Source organism: Haliotis rufescens, unplaced genomic scaffold, assembly GCF_023055435.1.
Source record: "Haliotis rufescens isolate VD_foot unplaced genomic scaffold, xgHalRufe1.0.p SCAF_14, whole genome shotgun sequence".
Taxonomy (NCBI): domain Eukaryota; kingdom Metazoa; phylum Mollusca; class Gastropoda; order Lepetellida; family Haliotidae; genus Haliotis; species Haliotis rufescens.
Genome location: NW_025963824.1, coordinates 10,034,945 through 10,057,200, shown reverse-complemented (window position 1 = coordinate 10,057,200; position 22,256 = coordinate 10,034,945). Strand labels below are relative to the sequence as shown.

Below are 22,256 nucleotides of genomic sequence, written 5' to 3'. Positions count from 1 at the left end.
ATCTAATTCAGCACTGATTAAATCTACTTTAAAATCTACTAAGACTGCGTACGTTTACATGTATAATCTTTATAAGCAAAGTAACCCAAAATATAGATAATGTGTATCATCTTCCCGAAATGATTAGCATGTAGAATAGATTCAAAAACACCTGTATTGAACAACATCAATCGGCATCGTCAAAGCAAAGTGTACATGTAATTGTTACAATGGGGCTGGCGGTGAATATTAATGAAGAACATCTTGTTAAAAAGACACACCGAAACTGATTTGCATAACTGATGAACACAACATATTGCAAAATATCAAAATAGTAAAAATGATTCAGTTTAACCTCACACTGAAGAGAAAACAAGAACGACACAGAAAAGTAAAATAGTACGTCATATAGAACTGAGATAAAGTAATCTGAGAAGGGATTCATACGTTATATACAACTTAAAAATATATTATTATGAAAAACGAAAGGAAAGGTGGGACACCCCCCACCCCCCACCACACACCCCACACCCCACACCCCACACCCCACACAAGTAACTAAATGTATAATTCAGAAAAAATAAAGGAGATAAAAAAAAAATGAATAAAAAAACACATAAACAAATTAACATTAAAACTATTGGCAACTGCATGGCAAGTATTTATAAAACGACCGGGGGAGGAAATATTCTGGGGGGGGGGGAGATTTTATTTCGTAGGGTGGGGGAGAGTTTATTTCGAGAGGGGCGGAACTGTACCGGTATAAATTCGCCGGGGGGAGATTTTATTCTGGGGGCGAATATATTTCGTGACACCGGAAGTGTTTGGGGCGATGGATTCCTCCTGCGATTCCACAGATGCTCAATCGGGGACAAATCTGGTGACCGGGCTGGCCAAGGTAATGTCTGGATGTTGTTGTGCTGTAAGAAGTCCTGACAAACACGTGCAATATGCGGTCGAGCGTTGTCCTGCTGGAACTGTCCGGCATGAACGTTGACGTGAGGAAGAACGTAAAGCTGTAGGATCAAGTCTCTGTAACGCACACCTGTCGATGCACCTGCCACATGCACGAGAGGCGTCCTACCACCGTGATGACTTCCGGCCCATACCATGACATGACAACCTGCTGCACACAGTTGGGGGCGTAACATTCACCCCGACGTTTGTAGACACGTGCGCGCCCATCAGCACGTGTGAGTAGGAAACGGGATTCGTCAGTAAACAGTACATTTCTCCACCTTGCACGTGGCCATCTAACCCTCTGTTGGCACCAAAGCAGACGGTCCGCCAGATGACGTGGGGTCAATACATGACGTCAAACAGGTCTTCATGCCAAAAGTCCAGCCTCCCTCAGTATGTTGCGTACTGTTTGATCTGATATTCTGCGTACCCCAGGGATCTGTGTGGTTGTAGACGTGGCTAGTGGTAGTGCGGTCTCAGAGGTGTCGCAGCCGGATGTATCGATCTTGTGCTTGGATTGTCACCCTTGGTCTTCCTGATCTTGGTCTGTCGTCAACTCTGGTGGTGATGTTGTATCGGGTCCACAGTGCGGAGATTGTCTGTCTGGATACGCCTAAGTGCCTCGCCTCTTCATGCTGAGTTGCTCCAGCTTGTAATCTCCTAATGGCGTTGTTCCGTTGAGCTGCATTCAGTCTTGGCATTCTGTCACCGCCTCTACTGCCGTTATAAGGACTGTATGAACAGACGTTGATGTGGATTGGCAAAAAGTGGTTTAACATCTATGTCTAGTTCCTTTTTTTTAAGAGTATATAATACGTTGATCAAGCTTTGAATCTATTAATAGTAATGTGCAATCGTTAGGCACCCGCGTAGCAGATCATGATGAGCACTGACGAACTCGTTTTGAGACGTTGTTTATCAAAATGTTTATCAGGTATCAAACTGTTATGTATCTCTATAAATATAGCATCATTACCATAACGAGTGACCATTTGTGTGGAAGCCAGCGCATGTACATGCCCCACAGAAGAGACCAAACCAGAGTTAGAGTTAGAGACAGGAAACCTCTGCAAATGTTTTTTTTTTTTTTTTTTAATCCTCACTTGTCAACGTCAACACAATTTTAACACAGCTTTCTTCCCAAGTTAAAACACGAGATCATTTTATCAACAGCATAATTTTCCGTGCGATCAGGGTTACACCATGCAATGCCTTAATTAGGCTTTCGACCCGTGAAGATCCGAGAATAGGTCTTCAGCAAACCATGCTTGTCGTAAGAGGCGACTATGCTTGTCGTAAGAGGCGAGTAACTGGATCGGGTGGTCACGCTCGCTGACTTGGTTGATGCATGTTATACAAATTGCGTGGATCGATGCTCATGATGTTAATGATATACGATTTCAAACCTTTTTTGGTAGACACGGTGAATTTCACGCAACAGTAGTCAAAATGATGTCTGATGCAATCATCTGTTTTGACAAGGTGCACACGTCACTTGTGTTTGTACAACCAGATACATCTAGTATCATCTCTTATTGATAGTGATCTATAAACACATCTTCGCTTTTATCAGATTTTTCTTTTTATTATGGAAAGGTTTTATCCATGTTCTTTATAAAGGAGGATACAAGTTACACGGAATGGCCGACTAATATATTGTAACAAGGCAACGTTTTTATTTCGGAATGATGTAATTGTGTTTCTATTAATAGCTGTGCCACTATAAATAACTATGCAAATACAACATTGGCCAAGTACAACATTGTTCACCCTTTTTAAACATATCAAATCATAATTATGTCAAAATTGTCAAAGGCACTCGAGAAGAGCAATCTCCTCGTGGTGAGTGCTGGGTAGCGCTAATAGATCTTTCCCCATGTGGACTCGGGGTAGAATTTGTCCAGAGCACCCAATTGCTGGTCTTAAAAGGCGACCGAATTGGGCAACCTGTTTGCCATGGGTTGCGCCCCTGTGTCGGTGGAGGAAGGGAGTCTGGTGGTTGAGGGCTCTGGAGCCAGGAACCGGTGTTCCTTTGCCCAACACACTACTTTGACCCTAACTTCACCTAGACGGGTAGTAGAATGGGCCTGATTCTATCAATCGGCTGGTCACACCATGCCCTGTGCATAAAATTGTGTATGCACTCACGTGATTTTTATAAATGTATTATTTAGACTTAGACGTGAATAATATTCTTGAATTCTCAAACTATTAATGTATCAATTTGCCTAGAGTCTTATACCAGAAGGCGGTAGCTCATTGGCCAATCTGGTGATGTTGACCTCCAAATTCAGTATGTATCCAATTTCATGTCATGGGCCGAACCAGCCTGGCATTTAATTTGGTATACAAATATTGCTATTTGCGTCATATTTGCTGGAGTATAACATCCCTGTATCCCTGATGTTTGCATCTTGGATATCCAGTGCACCAAAACACCGTTCTTTGTAACACTCCGTGGTGGGTGGGGAGTAGGGGTGCTGAATTACTTTATTTCATCATGTCTCAACAATACCCTGGTTCAAACCGATCAAAACGTAGACATGTGGATCTAGATGAAACTGTTCAAACTGAAAACCTATCTTGGATTCTTGGGCCCGATTTATTGTGATCGAGGCAGCTGATAAACAACCATTAAAGCTTAATCCTTTCGCCATCTCAAAAGCAGTTTCAGGAATTTGCGGTGAGGTTAAAAATGTGACACGTCTTCGTAGTGGCTCTCTACTTGTTGAGTGTTCACGGAGACAGCAATCTCTCAATTTGCTACCTTTAACTACATTCGCAAATATTGAGGTTGCCGTGTACGTACGCAAAACCTTAAATTCTTGCCGAGGCATTGTTCGAGACAGAGCTCGTTGCCTGTCCGATATGTCGGAGCAAGAAATTACAGATGAATTGACAAGTCAAGGGGTAACTGCAGTAAAGCGTTTCACGTTGAAATCCAGAGACGGTGACATCATCCCGTCAAATACTTATATGCTTACATTTGCACTATCGACCCTTCCTAAGTCTGTTAAAGCTGGTTATCTAAAGACTGGAGTGGACAAACAGACAAACAGGACCTCCTCTTCTTCAGAGATAGTTATCCATAACTCCTTTGATGCTCTAGACATGGATGTAACCCCATCGTCACAGAACAGTAGTAGGAGTCCTTCCTCCTCACGTGTACGTGAGCGTTCACCGATTGAGCCACCATGACTCAATCGTCCAACATAATTCAATGGAACTGTAGAGGACTAAGGAATAATTATAATGAGTTACAACTCTTAATTCAGGATTTTAAGCCATCTGCCATATGTTCACAGGAAACATATTATAATGATACTGACAAATTTGATATTAGAGGTTATACCTATTACAATGTCTTTTCACCTCCTGGTGCTAAAGCCACTGGAGGTTCTTCAATTCGAATGAAATACGGCGTCATCCATAGCCCCGTTCAACTTACTACTCCCCTTCAGGTTTTGCAATTTGTGTGACTTTGCACATTGTTTTTACATTGTGCTCACTATATATTCCACCATCTTCTTCTCTTCGACAGTCTGAACTTCAAGCTCTCTATGATCAACTTCCCAAGCCCTGTATTATTATGGGTGACCTAAATGGGCACAATCCACTTTGTAGTGTTCAGACAAATAATAAGGGGAAACTTTTGGTAGATTTCATTTCCAACAATGACTTATGTATCTATAACGATGGTACAGGTACCTACTCTGCTCTGGATTTAGCAGTTACAGATTCTGATTTATTAATCGAATGTGAATGGTTCGTCCACGAGAACTTCTGTGGCAGTGATCATTTCCCAACCATTTTAAAACCTGTCTTACCTTCAGATGTTCCTCCTTCAACAAGATGGATCTTCATTTAGGCCAACTGGCCTCTGTTTGAAATGCTTGCATCCAATAAATTGAAACCTGATCTGTTTATTGACGCGACTGATCCGGTACAATTGTTTTCTGATGAATTTAACAAAATAGCAGATGAATGTATTCCTAAGTCCTCTACAAATCCACACATCCGTAAGCCATGGTTCAACAATGACTGCAAACAAGCTAGGAAGGCACGGGAAAAGGCTGAACACTATTTCCGTCGCCATCCCATGGTCCATAATTTGAATAAATATACAATCTTAAATGCTAAAGCCAGGCGTACGTTTAAACAAAATAAACGCCAATCTTGGCAACATTATGTTTCCAAAATAAACTCACGAACGCCCATGTCCAAGGTATGGAACATGGTACAGAAAATTAAAGGTAAGGGTTCTAAATGTAGCATCCACCATCTTAAGAATGGGGATGAACGTTTAACTAATAAATCGGATCTTACAAATAAACTAGGTGAAACGTTAGCAAAACATTCTTCTTCCTCAAATTATGTCCCTCAATTCCAAAATTTTCAAAGACGGCAGGAAAAGAAAACTATTAATTTTAAATCAGATAATGGGGAAGATTATAATTTAATATTTTCGATCCATGAACTTCATAATGGTCTTGGACAAGCTCATGATACTGCTACAGGAGCTGATTATATACACTATCAACTCCTGAAGCACTTACCAGAACCATGTTTAGAAAGCCTTTTGTTAATTTTTGATGATATATGGACATCAGGTAAGTGTCTTTCGTCTTGGCGTGATGCCATAGTTGTACCCATACCGAAACTTGGACGGGTTCACAGTGATTCCTCAAATTATAGACCCATTTCATTGACCAGTTGCGTTTGCAAAACCATGGAAGGCATGGTCAACAATAGATTGACATGGTACTTAGAATCAAATAATTTAATTACAAATATCCAGTGTGGCTTTCGAAAGAATCGAAGTACCGTTGACCATTTAGTATGGTTAGAATCATTTGTGAAAAATGCAATCTTTAATAACCAGGATACAGTGTCTTTTTTTTCGATTGAGAAAAAGCGTACGACACAATGTGGAAACACGGGATTTTTAAGGATTTACATGATTTTGGATTGAGAGGCCGTTTGCTTCAATTTATATCCAAGTTTTTACCTGACAGACAATTTCAGGTCCGCGTGGGTTAAACCCTGTCTGATCATTATCATCAGGATCAGGGTGTCCTACAAGGCAGTATTTTGTCTGTCACTTTATTTAGTCTTTCAAAGGTTTTAAGTGATTCAGTAGATGGATCACTTTTCTTGAATGATTTTAATGTTTAATGTTGTGGAAAAAATATGCATACAATAAAGAGACAGTTACAAATCTGTCTCAATAAAATTCATAAATAGTCCCTTGAAAACGGGTTCAAATTTTCGAAATCAAAAACTAACTGTCTACATTTCTGCAGAAAATATAAACCGCATAAGGACCCTGAACTATTTTTACATGGCACCCCTATCAAAGTTGTAAAAGAGGCCAAGTTCTTGGGCCTTATTTTCGATAGTCATTTAACTTTCCTTCCTCATATTAATTACCTTAAAGCTGAATGTCTGAAGGCACTCGATTTGTTGAAAGTAGTTTCTAATTCTAAGTGGGGAGGGGATCAAACAACCCTCTTACGCTTGTACAGGTCATTGATCCGTTCAAAACTCGAATATGGCTCCATCGTCTATGGTTCGGGCCTGCAAAAGTAACTTTAAAAAACTGGATACTATCCATCATCAGGGCCTGAGGCTTTGCCTTGGAGCCTTTAGGACGTCTCCAATTAACAGTCTGTATGTGGAAGCAGATGAACCTTCTCTTAAACAACGCCGTCTGAAATTATCTTTACAATATGTCACTAAATTATATTCGAATCAATCAAATCCAGCTTTTAATTGTGTCTATAATCCTCTTTACCAAGATATTTATAATAACAAATCGTCTCTTGTTCCACCACTCGGAATAAGAATCCAGTCTGCCATGTTTGATTATACTATTAAATTGCACGATATTGCTCCCTCTCAACTGTTTTCATCACCTCCTTGGCAAATGGGGGCGGTCGGGTAGCCTAGTGGTTAAGGCGTTCGCTCGTCACGCCTAAGACCCAGGTTCGATTCCCAACATGGGTACAATGTGTGAAGCCCATTTCTGGTGTCCCCCGCCGTGATATTGCTGGAATATTGCTAAAAGCGGCGTAAAACCACACTCACTCACTCACTCACTCCTTGGCAAATGGTAAGGCCAGAGGTAGACCTCACATTAACCAAATTATAGAAATCAGACACAAATCAACTTATTTACCAGCAAGAATACAATCAATTAAGAAACACTTATGACACTTATAAATCTATATTTTCTGATGGTTCCAAGGAGGGTGGTGCTGTTGCTAGTGCCACTGTCATTGCATCCCGGACAATATCTTTGCGATTACCAGATAACAGTTCCATCTTTACAGCAGAAGCAAACGCCATTTTTACTGCACTTAAATATATCAAAAAATAATCTAAACATAAACAATTCATTATTTTTTCAGATTCTCTATCGTGCATTCAGGCGATTAAAGATATGTCATGCAAACATCCACTTTTTTAAAACCAAATTCTTGAATTATTTATGATCTTGCCACTGGCCAATATGACATCGTCTTTTGTTGGTTACCAAGCCATTTTGGTATCACTGGTAACACAATTGCTGATGCTGCTGCAAAAGCAGCACTCAACAAATCGTTGACACCACTTCTGATCCCAAACACTGATGTTAAACCCGTGATTAGATCTTACATCCGAGATCTAATGCAAAAGAAGTGGGACGCCCAAGTAGGTATCAATAAATTACATGAAATTAAACCAAATATCGGTTACTACAACTTGGGCTGTCAGTCCAGATTTGAAGAGGTCATTTTGCGGCGATGTCGTATTGGCCACTCGAGATATACCAATGAGTATTTGTTAAAAGGCGAGGATCCTCCGTTTTGTATCTCTTGTGATGAAAGAATCACAGTCAAGCATGTTTTGCTTGACTGTATTGTTTTTTTCCATCACAAGGGATAAATATTATAGTGTAAAAACAGCGAAGGACCTTTTAAGTCATGTCAATTCTCATTTAATATTGTGCTTTTTAAAAGAAATAGAATAATTAATAAATTTTCATGTACATAATGTGTTATTTTATATATCGGTAGTGCTTATTCATAACTTAGACTGTTAGAGGCTGTACCCTCGAGGGGGGTTGAAGTAGTGTAAAAGTATTGTCCCCCTAAGAGGGTATGTAAGTCCCACATCATTCAAAGTATTTACATGCATGCCAGAATGTTAATACGTCGAATTTTCGTCATTTTAATATTCGGCTTAACTGGTAAAATATCACCAGTGACTGAAGGGATGATATAAATCCAGCCAGGGTCCATGCAGGAAGCAAAGGCACTGTAAGTCCCCATGGTCCCTGGTATGGTGATCTCCCTTTAGTTACTGACGATCTCAAGCCCATTTTTTATATTGTGTTGTTCACAAATACTTATGACTTTTATATATTCTCAACTTGTTTTAAATAGACAAGTGTTTTTAATCATGTTTACTTTTATTCACAAAACGAATCTGAGAAAAAAACAACAACAAAAACAACCATTGTTCATTCCGAATTACCAACATGTGTAATTGTTTTCTTTTAGTTGAAAAAACATATTCACTTACCTCATAACAGATGCCGCAGAACATGTCCGAAAAGCACACTGATGGCATAAATTAACATCCAAGGAATTTCGAATTTCCATGCATCATCTTTAACATTTCTTGTCAATTTAGTGCAAAGTAATGTGCGTCGAACAACTGATTAGATATCGTGTAAGTTGCAGTGTTGATCTTAGTTGTAACAGTGGGAGGTCCCATTGGCGTCGAGGAGCATGTGTCTACCGAAATATACTGACAGTGGTATTTCGAAATGAACATCTGTTGTCACTGTTCTCGTGTATGGCTGAACATGAAAGAGAAAGTGTTTTGATTTGAAAAGGTCAGCCTCGAGTTTTCTTGTCACAACTGTCATATATATAATTAATATAAATCAAACTAAATAAATCACAACAAGGCTTTCCAAAAAAGCTAAGCATTCTGTACATGATATAATAACATGCAGACACCTAGTGACCGATGTAAGGAGCTTCACTGTCAGCTACAGGGCTCGTTCAGTGGACACTTTATAATTAGCAATTATTAATTAGCGACTTCTTTGGACTAGCGTTCGTTCTTGTTTAAATTTGAGGGGGATTGGTGACAGTGTCGCTTGCAATTGTTTGTATACTTTTGCCAGTTATGACTTATTGATGACATAGTTGCACTTAATTATGTGTATATAGTTGGCCGTTATTTATTACCGCGAGTATTTATGTTTAACACTTAGGGTACGTATTGCTTGAAGTAAATTGGGCACGAAATAGTCATGAAAAGTCCGACTGTGTATAAACAGAGCTGTTTCAACTTGGACTGATGCTATCTAACATACAACATTATACATTTTTTTCCTAAAAATATATAAAACATTGTAAATGGTAGACGATTCCTAACTCTCTTGGTATAGTAACACAAAATAAAACCATGAACATCAGTACGTATAAATATTAAATAAGCAAATATCATGCGCCCAAAAACTGAAACACGTTTATCACGTATAAGTTGATCAATTCATAATTCATATTCAGCATTAATGCTTTCCTCATGGGAATTCTGTAAAATAACGACTCTTGTTATTTGGCAATATTTACTTTTTCAATTATCACTTCAATTGTTCAGAACGTTTTTTGCATCATTATTTGATTAAATATTGAAATACATGAACACTCAGCCACCAAGGCAAACAATAAAAGTATCACAAATGGTTGTCTAGATCACGTACATCTCTGACAAGTGTAAATTGGCACGGCTCCATGTCCGAAAACTATGAACACACAATGCCAATTAGAAAGTGGTAAGATGTAACAACTGTTTTAGTTGGGATAACACTTTCTTAGTAATGCTTGTGGTTGTTCTCCTTTCACACGAGCACGAACTGGTATCATCACTTTTTGATAATGATTCATATACATAAGCGGCATTTGTGAAGAGCAACCTCCCCGTGGTGAGTGCTGGATAACGCTAATAGCTCTTCCCCCGTATGGACCCGGGGTAGAATGTGTCCTCAGCACCCCATTGCTTGTCGTATGAGGTGACAAAATTGGGCAACCCGTTTGCCGTGGGTTGCGCCCCTGTGTCGGTGTAGAGAGGTAGCCTGGTGATTGAGGGCACTGGTTCCAGTAATAGCGTCCCTTTGCCCAATACACTCCTTCGACCCTGACTTCACCTAGACGGGTGGTAGAATATACCCGGTTCAATCAATCGGCACGTCACGCCAAGCCCTGTGCATTATGTTTTGTTTGCACAAATTGCTATTGTTACCTTGTATTTTGGGGGTATTGGTCAAATTACTTCACTTACTGAACTTGAACAAATTTCCCAAATGTTTATTTTGCCTATGCCCAAACGGCATAGGCCCAGGTGGCTCATGGACCCAATCTGGTGGATTAATTATTTTTCAGTTAAGTCTTCTGCTTGAGTATACCTCCTCAGTATCCTTTGTGCTGCCAGTTGGAGATTCGCTGGTACTAAGCACTGTCTTTGACATTTCGTGGTGGGTGGGGAGCTGGGGTGATGAACTATACACAAATTTACCATGGCACAACCAAAAAATAAAAAACCAAACGTGCATTGGATGAAAGTTCATCTTTTGAATATTCCTTGTCATCTCCTGATAGTTGGAACAGATTTTTAGTTGTTCAAACTATTGATGGTGAACCTTTAAGGCTAAATCCTTATGCTACTGCAAATCAATCTATGGCATCGCTGGTGATGATCAAAATGTCAGGAAAATTAGAAATGGTTTCCTCTTGATCGAGTGCAAAACTCGTAAACAATCAAACACTCTGCAAGCTTTGAAAACTTTGGTCACTACCAAGGTGAATTTTTCAGCCCATAACACCCTCAATAGCTGTAAAGGTATTGCGAGTGATACAGATCGAATCCTCTCTGTCCTGACCGAAGAAGAACTAACTTTAGAGCTGAAAGATCAAGGAGTTACTTACATCAAACGCTTTTCCAGGAAAATGAAACCCGAAAACAAATCTCTTACCCTGATGCAAAGAAATCAGTACTAGCTAGCCAACACTAAACGCTGTCATTTTCTTATTCCAAAGCAGTGCTAAAGAACACTAAACAAATCTGTTACATCTGTTGACACCCAGACTGATATAACTTGGGTCAAAACAGATACATATTACATTCTGAACACTGCTCCTGTTCCTGAAGTTGTTGATCCTGTTCCTGAAGTTGTTGCTTCTGTAGGTTCACAGACTCAGACGCAACATTCATCACATCCATCCGTTAAAAATGCCAGCAAGAAAGTAGATTATTCACACAAACCTGACAGAATCTAAAGGAGTCTCTGTGATCCAATTCAAGTTTTCAACAAGTATCACATCTTGGAAGACATGGATGTGTCTCCTCATCCCCGTGGGAGCAACAGAAGCAAGTCGCCACGGTCAGGGGAAAGTAGATCGCCCGTCACTCCACGACCGATAACATGAACAATTACCATCCACTTATACAGTGGAATTGCAGAGGTCTAAGGACCAATTTTAATGAAGTACAGTTATTAGTACAGGACTTTCAGCCGTCAGCATTCTGTCTGCAAGAAACATATCTGAAGCCAACAGATATGTTTGACTTGCATAAATCCATTTTGCATCATTCATTTTCTTCTTCCCCTGTTAAAGCTACAGTGAGGCAGGATGTGATCCACAACCCTGTTCTTCTGAATGTCAACCTGCAGGCTGTTGCAGTTCGACTCACACTGCACATTACTTTGTGCACCTTACATAGTCCACCCTCTTCAGCTCTTCAGCTCAACTAGTCAATCAAACGTTTATTGCAACAAATATTCTTTAAAATACAGCAAGTCTAGGAAAAGTCGACATTCGTCAGACGTATGCGAAAAAATGTGTCATTTGGACACAGAATGTGTCAAGATGAGAGACCGGTTACTGTGCTTGTCATAGGATATCTGACCAGTGTTGATTGTTTTCACATTTCCTACAAGCTGCAAAATTCCACCAAACTGTTAAACGTTTATTGCACCAAATAATCTTTAAAATACAGCAAATCTAGAAAAAGTCGACATTTGTCAGCTTAGTGCCAAAAATGTGTCATTTTGAGACAGTATGTGTCAAGATGAGAGACCGGTTACTGTGCTTGTCAAAGAATATCTGAAAAGTATGGATTGTTTTTCTACTGTCTACGAGCTACAAATTTCCACTAAACAGTCAAAAGTATATTACACCAAGAACATGTAAAATACTGCAAGTCTAGAAAAGTCGACAATGATCAGCTTAATGCCAAAAACTTGTCATTTTGAAATAGAATGTGTCAAGAAGAGAGACTGGTTACTGTGCTTGTCATAGAATATCTGATAGGTTTGGATTGTTTTCCTATTGTTCTCAAGCTACAAAAATCCACTAACAGTCAAAAGTATATTACACCAAACACTATCTAAAATACAGGAAGTCTAGAAACGTCGACAATGATCAGCTTAGTGCCAAATATTTCTCATTTTGAGACAGTAGGTGTTAAGGTGAGAGACTGGTTACTGTGCTTGTCATAGAATATCTGACCAGTTTGCATTGTTTTCATATTTTCTATTAGCTAAAAAAGTATGCTAATCAGTAAAACGTTTATTTAACCAAATATTATATAAAATACAGCAAGTTAAGAAAAGGACGACATTTGTCACCCGAGTACAAAAAATGTGTCATTTAGAAACTGAAAGTGTCAAGATGTGAGACCGGTTACTGTGCGTGTCAAAGAATATCTGACCAGTTTGCATTGTTTTCATATTTTCTATCAGCTACAAAATTCCACTAAACAGTCAAGCTATTATTCCACCAAATACTATATAAAATACAGCAAGTCTAGTAAAGTCGACAACTGTCAGCGGATTGGCGAAAATGAGTCATTTTGACACAGAATGTGTCAAGATGAGTGACCAGTTACTGTGCTTGTCATAGCATATCTGACAAATGAATTGTTTGTCAAACGTTTCTTGCACCAAATAATCTTTAAAATACAGCAAATCTAGGAAAAGTCGACATTTGTCAGCTTAGTACCAAAAATGTGTCATTTTGAGAGAGTATGTGTTAAGGTGATTCTGTGCTTGTCATAGAATATCTGACCAGTATGGATTGTTTTTCTATTGTCTACGAGCTACAAAATTCCACTAAACAGTCAAACTATTATTCTACGTAATAATATATAAAATACAGCAAGTCTAGTAAAGTCGACAACTGTCACCCGATTGGCGAAAATGAGTCATTTTGACACAGAATGTGTCAAGATGAGTGACCGGTTACTGTGCTTGTCATAGAAAATCTGACAAATGAATTGTTTGTCAAACGTTTTTTGCACCAAATAATCTTTAAAATACAGCAAATCTAGGAAAAGGCGACATTTGTCAGCTTAGTGCCAAAAATGTGTTATTTTGAGACAGTATGTGTTAAGGTGATTCTGTGCTTGTCATAGAATATCTGACCAGTCTGGACAGTTTTTCTATTGTCTACGAGCTACAAAATTCCACTAAACAGTCAAAAGTATATTACACCAAATACTATATAAAATACAGCAAGTCTAGAAAAGGCGACAATGATCAGTGGAGTGCCGAATATGTGTCATTTTGATACAGAATGTGTCAAGATGAGAGACCAGTTACTGTGCTTGTCATAGAAAATCTGACAAATTGATTGTTTGTCAAACGGTTTTTGCACCAAATAATCTTTAAAATACAGCAAATCTAGGAAAAGGCGACATTTGTCAGCTTAGTGCCAAAAATGTGTCATTTTGAGACAGTATGTGTCAAGATGAGAGACCGGTTACTGTGCTTGTCAAAGAATATCTGACCAGTCTGGATTGTTATTCTATTGTCTACGAGCTACAAAATTCCACTAAACAGTCAAAAGTATATTACACCAAATACCATGTAAAATACAGCAAGTCTAGAAAAGTCGACAATGATCAGTGGAGTGCCGAAAATGTGTCATTTGGATACAAAATGTGTTAAGGTGAGAGACCGGTTACTGTGCTTATCAAAGAATATCTGACCAGTTTGCATTGTTTTCATATTTTCTATAAGCTACAAAATTCCACTAAACAGTCAAACTATTATTCCACCAAATAATATATAAAATACAGCAAGTCTAGTAAAGTCGACAACTGTCAGTCGATTGGCGAAAATGAGTCATTTTGACACAGAATGTGTCAAGATGAGAGACCAGTTACTGTGCTTGTCATAGAACATATGACAAATGAATTGTTTGTCAAACGTTTTTTGCACCAAATAATCTTTAAAATACAGCAAATCTAGGAAAAGTCGACATTTGTCAGCTTAGTACCAAAAATGTGTCATTTTGAGAGAGTATGTGTTAAGGTGATTCTGTGCTTGTCATAGAATATCTGACCAGTATGGATTGTTTTTCTATTGTCTACGAGCTACAAAATTCCACTAAACAGTCAAAAGCATATTACACCAAATACTATATTAAATACTGCAAGTCTAGAAAAGTCGACAATGATCAGTGGAGTGCCGAAAATGTGTCATTTGTTAAGGTGATTCTGTGCTTGTCATAGAATATCTGACCAGTATGGATTGTTTTTCTATTGTCTACGAGCTACAAAATTCCACTAAACAGTCAAAAGCATATTACACCAAATACTATATTAAATACTGCAAGTCTAGAAAAGTCGACAATGATCAGCTTAGTGCCGAAAATGTGTCATTTGGATACAGAATGTGTCAAGGTGAGAGACCGGTTACTGTGCTTATCAAAGAATATCTGACCAGTTTGCATTGTTTTCATGTTTTCTATAAGCTACAAAATTCCACTAAACAGTCAAACTATTATTCCACCAAATACTATATAAAATACAGCAAGTCTAGTAAAGTCGACAACTGTCACCCGATTGGCGAAAATGAGTCATTTTGACACAGAATGTGTCAAGATGAGTGACCGGTTACTGTGCTTGTCATAGAAAATCTGACAAATGGATTGTTTGTCAAACGGTTTTTGCACCAAATAATCTTTAAAATACAGCAAATCTAGGAAAAGTCGACATTTGTCAGCTTAGTACCAAAAATGTGTCATTTTGAGAGAGTATGTGTTAAGGTGATTCTGTGCTTGTCATAGAATATCTGACCAGTATGGATTGTTTTTCTATTGTCTACGAGCTACAAAATTCCACTAAACAGTCAAAAGTATATTACACCAAATACCATGTAAAATACAGCAAGTCTAGAAAAGTCGACAATGATCAGTGGAGTGCCGAAAATGTGTCATTTGGATACAGAATGTGTCAAGATGAGAGACCAGTTACTGTGCTTGTCATAGACAATCTGACAAATGGATTGTTTGTCAAACGTTTTTTGCACCAAATAATCTTTAAAATACAGCAAATCTAGAAAAAGTCGACATTTGTCAGCTTAGTGCCAAAAAAATGTGTAATTTTGAGACAGTATGTGTCAAGATGAGAGACCGGTTACTGTGCTTGTCAAAAAATATCTGACCAGTCTGGATTGTTTTCCTATTGTCTACGAGCTACAAAATTCCACTAAACAGTCAAAAGTATATTACACCAAATACAATGTAAAATACAGCAAGTCTAGAAAAGGCGACAATGATCAGTGGAGTGCCGAAAATGTGTCATTTGGATACAAAATACAGCAAGTCTAGTAAAGTCGACAACTGTCGCCCGATTGGCGAAAATGAGTCATTTTGACACAGAATGTGTCAAGATGAGTGACCGGTTACTGTGCTTGCCATAGAATATCTGATAGGCTTGGATTGTTATCCTATTGTATTCAAGCTACAAAAATCCACTCACAGTCAAAAGTATATTACACAAAACACTATGTAAAATACAGGAAGTCTAGAAAAGTCGACAATGATCAGCTTGTGCCGAAAATGTGTCATTTTGAGACAGTATGTGTTAAGGTGAGAGACCAGTTACTGTGCTTGCCATAGAATATCTGATAGGCTTGGATTGTTATCCTATTGTATTCAAGCTACAAAAATCCACTCACAGTCAAAAGCATATTACACCAAACACTATCTAAAATACTGGAAGTCTAGAAAAGTCGACAATGATCAGCTTAGTGCCAAATATTTCTCATTTAGAAACAGAAAGTGTCAAGATGTGAGACCGGTTACTGTGCTTGTCAAAGAATATCTGACCAGTTTGTATTGTTTTCACATTTCCTACAAGCTGCAAAATTCCGCTGATCAGTCAAATGTTTATTGCACCAAATATTCTTTTAAATTCATCAAGTCTAGATAAGGGTGACATCTGTCAGTCGAGTACCACAAAAATGTCTGACCAGTTTGCATTGTTTTCATATTTTCTATTAGCTACAAAAAATCTCCTAAACAGTCAAACGTTTATTTAACCAAATATTATATAAAATACAGCAAGTCTAGAAAAGGACGACATTTGTCAGCTGAGTGCCAAAAATGTGTCATCTTGAAACAGAATTTGTCAAGGTGAGAGACCGGTTACTGTGCTTGTCATAGAATATCTGACCAGTTTAAATTGTTTTCTTATTTTCTAGTAGATTAAAAATTCTGCTAAACGGTCAAACGTTTATTCCACCAAATATTATATAAAATACAGCAAGTCTAGAAAAGGGTGACATCTGTCAGTCGAGTACCACAAAAATGTGTCATTTTGAAACAGAATGTGTCAAGATGAGAGACCGCTTACTGTGCTTGTCAAAGAATATCTGTCAGGTATGGATTATGATTAAATCCACTAAACAGTCAAAAGTATATTACACCATAAAATAGGTAAAGAACAGCGAGTCTAGAAAAGTCGACAATGATCAGCCGAGTGCGAAAAAATGTGTAATTTGCAGACAGAATGAGAGATGAGAGACTGGTTACTGTGCTTGTCATGGAATATCTGACCATGAGATTGGGTCGCAGTAATGTAACGTCTGGGCATAATGTCAAGCATACATTCCAACCAAACATCTATCACATCATGAGCATCTTCCTCTGCCGAGAAGAGTGCTGGGGTTGCCTAGTTGTCAAAGCGTTCGCTCGCTGGAATATTGCTAAAGCGGCGTAAAAGAAAACTCACTCACTCACTCCTCTGCCGAGAAACTGAGGTGCTGTTTCCCATTTTTGTCTTTAGCAGGGACCGTTTTCCCCCATATCAGATACAATTTTGAACAAAGGGAGATCAATTTTCATGTATCAGAGATAATGGTAGCAGGAGATTAGATCATTTGCCAATTCCGGAGATAATATTTACACAAGAATAATATATTGCAAAGGTTTCTATAACAATCTTTTTTTACGTTTGTGTCCCCATTGAATTAGGTGGTATTCGATTCGATTAGAAACTTGAACCTTGGTAAGAGGATATTTGAGTAACAACATGTAGACCACAAACAACAAGTTCAGTTCTGTAATTATTTCGTTAATAGTGTTCTGATAAATAATTGTGTTATTTTTTCTTTAATCTATAAGGGGCGATCGGGTGGCCCAGTGGTTAAAGCGTTCCCTCGTCACGTCGGAGATCCGGGTTCGATTCCCGACATGAGTACAATGTGTGAAGCCCATTTGTGGTATTCCCCGCCGTGATATTGCTGCAATGTTGCTAAAAACGGTGTAAAACCAAACTCACTCACATACTTGAATGTATTCCATTGATGTAGTTTTCATTATTTAACTTCAATAAGGTAACGTCAATAACATCTCCTCCCCATAAGCTAGCTTGATAGCTATACCAGTGGAGCAGGATTGCCTTACCATTTCGCGAGCATCTGACATCATCTTTATTTTATAGCGATTCATAAACACATACCATGTTATAGAGGGAATCGTATGTTGGGCACTGCTTTTGGCAGAGATTTCTTACGAATATGATTGTTTGGTCATTTTTGAATGAGTGACTGAGTTGGGTTTAACGCAGCTTTTAACTTTATTCCAGTCATATCAGGGCGTGTCAGCGTGGGAGGAAAGCATGATGTACTACTAGTGATGCAGGTCTCAGACGTTTACCGCTTCGGTGAAACCCACAGGCACGGGTGTGGTGCCGACAAACCTAGAAACATAATCGGTGTGGTCATGTTTGAAGGCCTCACATACAGAAACGATGTCTACACAGAGTCATATCTTGATGCAGGGTAATTGTGGAATGTCATGAGTGGAAATCAGCACAGCACATAGCCAATGTGGAAACTGTGTAGTGCCGTGAGACCTCGTACAGTGACACGTCGGACACCAGTGACAGGGAGCCGCATCTGGTTGGTCATCAACAGAATCCCGTCAGCATACGTCTGGAAAGAAGACGGTCACATTACAGCTTAATGTGTACCGAAAATGTATCATTGAAGAGACATTATGAGCAGGACAAAAATAATTATTTTCTATACACAAAACGGAACCCGTTTTTAGTGTCGGGTGAGGCAGGTGCCCATTGCTGTGTTTGTTTGTGACTCACGTTATGTAAGTCACATACAGAGCCACATATTAACTGACAGTGAACTCACCATAAAATCAGACTCACTGATGTGGATTTCAATGACGTAGTTGCTTATGTCAGTGACTGAAATACCAAGCTCTTCTTCTTCTCTACTATAGACTCCTCCCTGCCGTGCATTGAAGACGGCTCGAGTTGGGCTGCTGCTCCATCTCAAAGACAACAGGTACACACGGTCCGTGTTAGGGGCTTCAAACACAATTTGGTTGCTGCAATAACACACAGGATACATGATACATGGTATGCCGTTTAAGTTTATACCTGCCCATGATCGGAGGGAATGGGAATGAGTTCCCTTAACATAATATTATTTCTCTGATTGGACAGTAATATCCACTGCAATGGGACACGTGACGTCATTTGAACGAGACGTTTAAGGAACAGCTTGATCCCACCCTAACAAAATCTCCTTTGAAAGCCAGATTGATGATACATTGTTATACAGAAATACAAATCAAAGGCCAGTATGTTCTTTTCTGCTAAGTTATATGTAAATACAGTAAAATACGTTTATAACGAACTGACGAACTTAATTTTTTATCCCCGCGAGTTGTTGTTCAGATCTTATGTGTATGCTTATAACGAACTAGGGTTATAGCTAACTTGAATTAGTGGTCCATTTGAGTTCGTTATAACCGTAGTTCACTGTACGTTTACTTACTACTCAGTCGTGTCTCCTGACAATGCCAGTCTCAGCTTCATCCCTGCAGCAAGGTCAAAGTTCAAATCTTCTGAATAATCCATGGATGGAATCTGCTTTAAGGAAACGACATTTTAAAGAAAATTCAAATAGGAACACACATGTATTCATTTGGGTTCATCAAATAAATATTTCAAAAATCCCCACCGAAATGTTTACATGTTTGTACGCCATTAACTGTAAACTCATTTACAGTTTAAGTACTATTTAGGTTAAAATCAAAACTGTCCATTCGGACATAGCATCTTTATAATGTGACACAATGTATCTATTGACATGTCACAATTTGTATAGACTACCAGTAAACTGTAACTTATGCGACATCTCCCTTGTGTCCAATGTGTAAAAGCAAAAGCAGCCGTGTATGTATGTTTTATGTTCCAGTAACATGCAGTGGTATATAAATAATCGAGTCAGGTCGAGACAATCCAGTGATAGCAATTGGGGTATGACACCAGGCCATCAACCAAGTCACCGAGCATGATAACCCGATCCAGTTTGTATTCTTACAACAAGGGTGGGCTGGTGTGGGCCCATTGCCCTACCTGGAATCGCCTTGGGCATAATCACACGTACAAATTATACTTAAGCTGTAGTACTCGTTTACAAACTTAACTCGTGCATTGCGCTTACATTTTCACAAACTTCGTATTATTATTGTAAACACGACACAGATAAGCAGAGCTAAAGGTGGGTTTTACAGCTTCTTTCATTTACCCATACAGAAAAATTGAACATCATGTGTGTCAGTAATAGTCAATATTCTTCAATTTACACATCAATGTGAACCTACCATGGATTGCCTTGCCATGCCTATATAGCATGACACACACTTGACTGGTACCACTTTCCATGATGCACCTGTATAACAGGATGACGTGTTGTCATCGGAGGCAACGATGTTGGTGTTGCAGACATCTTTAGGGTCAGTGTTGATGACGTTAACATCTGTACGTGCATATTCAAGTGTAAAGTCGGCACATGAAACTGGGGACGAAGTAGGAATTATTATATTTATATCAGCCATCACAGACATCAGTGGTTAAGGGTGAAGTGAAGTGACGTGAATGAAATGGGGTTTAACGTCGCATCCAAGATTATTGCACTTATATAACGACGTGCATGCACGTGTGTGTGTGTGTGTGTGTGCGAGTGCGTGCGAGTGCGTGCGAGTGCGTGCGTGCGTGCGTGCGTGCGTGCGTGCGTGCGTGCGTGTGTGTGTGTGTATGTATCTGCTTGTACCAGCTCTCCGGGCTGATGCTCTATCTACAAGACCACGTAGGTGGTGCAAAGAGCCTACGCCAACTTTTGCAAGCATGCAATCTTAACACAGAGAATATGCACGAATATATTTCCACTTGTACTTAACATAATAGATATACCAGTCCCATCTGGACATATTTCTGTATCTTCAGCACATAATATGTTTAATTTAATTTTATACGTTTTATTGCATTATCATCACTAATCATTATTCCCAAAATTTCTGCAACGAGCACCAATAGATAGGGGGACATTGGGTCTTCTTGTCTACATCCCCTTTCATTGTAGAAGAATGGAGATAGGTTTCCATTTTGTATGATGAAGCGTGATTTATAAGTATATATATTCATTTTCTCATATTGGGCCTAAAGCCAAACGTTTCCAGTGACAACATTGTAAGTTGTTTTGAAACAGTACAAATGTCGGCCATTTTAAATACAAGGCATTCTACAACAAGAAATCTGTGTTTCATAAGTGTTTGCCTTATGTGACAGTTATTACAAATCGTGCCTCTATCCCACATGCAGATATACAGTTATCCACCGTTCTGTCGAACTTTGATGTGCCGAACTTTCTAAAATAAACCTAATATTTTAAATACGTACCTGGCATTCGACTGCTTTTAGTTTTGTACCTACCCTATAATTTGAATTTACATAGATTCATGTTCAGTAGGCTATTTTGAATCACCCTGTAGAATCAGACCTTTGTGTCTTAGTTGTTGAACAAACTCTTTTTTTCTAAGCATTCTACAAGACTGAGCATCATAACATGGGTCTTACATCCTTCACACAAGCAGTTACTAATTATATCGCGTCGGTTATTCTCTAAGTGCCCGTTCATACTCACTTCCATAGTACTCCCATCCGGTTTCAACAGAGTCATCACTGCTCGAATCAAAGGCTTCAGTGTACAATTTACACTTTCTAATAAGGGGGTTGTACAAGACCATGTTACACGTTACCCGCCACTGACACTGAGAGAAGCACTCAGCCCTCATGTCCACTAGGTTGATCTCTTCTATCAGACTCCCGGCAAACATCAGATCATCCATCTCCAATCTTCTGTAGAAAGTCGCATTAGTGCAGCTGTCCGTGTTGTACGTTAATAGAGTTAAGACATACGACAAATTGAATCCAAATAAAGCGAGGTTAGACGTATGAAACACTTTCATAGTGATTACGGCGCACAGAGCAAAATCTTACGCCTCAATCAAAGCTTGTGACCCAGCACATCATATCCACATGCGTATGCGTTCTCCGTCACTCAGTAAACAAAACACAATCGGCACTTTTTTTGGGCGTGCCTATTTGCTCATCGTGTCTCTCAAGTATTTGTTGCCAGTCACTGAAAGACACATTCAGCAAGCGGGGTCTCCAAGGGCAAATACAGTGGTGTGTTCAACTGTGTATTCCATTAATATTAATTTTTGCTTCCTTGTAAAGGGAAATGTATTTTCTCCATGAACACTAACTTAACAAAGCCTCACACGATCGATACACGATTAACGTCACTGGGTATACTATGTCATTGCGTCACGTTAATTAATTAATTAAGGCAGACAGAAGGAATTCAATACAATCAATACTGAAATGTAATTTTATTTGTGTCCTGATTTTTTTTTACTCGAATGAAAACACACACGTCTGGTAAATAACAAATAATTCATAAAGGAAATTCCGCCTTCATGTGTGACGCATATCTGGTAATGTTACTGGACATGAGTATTTACTTGGGTGTTGTGTGTCGGTCTTATGTTTTCTGGATCACCAGTGCAGGGACTTGTTTATCAGAATCTTTATGTGGAAATGGTAAAGAAGAGATGTCATTTGAGGGATATGGCGAATGACCTGTGCACTTCACATTGGCA

At 38.9% G+C, this 22,256-nt stretch overlaps 1 protein-coding gene across 1 annotated transcript; it reads right to left on the bottom strand.

Moving 5' to 3' along the window:
* Positions 1 to 17,937: 17,937 nt before the first annotated feature.
* On the bottom strand, positions 17,938 to 21,635 carry LOC124145395. Its single transcript, XM_048395510.1, has 5 exons — positions 21,236 to 21,635; positions 19,917 to 20,110; positions 19,085 to 19,176; positions 18,434 to 18,632; positions 17,938 to 18,220 (listed from the first exon to the last, which is right to left on the bottom strand). The coding sequence occupies exons 1-5, from the start codon at positions 21,558 to 21,560 to the stop codon at positions 18,095 to 18,097; spliced, it is 936 nt and encodes a 311-aa protein (XP_048251467.1). The 5' UTR covers positions 21,561 to 21,635; the 3' UTR covers positions 17,938 to 18,094.
* Positions 21,636 to 22,256: the final 621 nt, after the last annotated feature.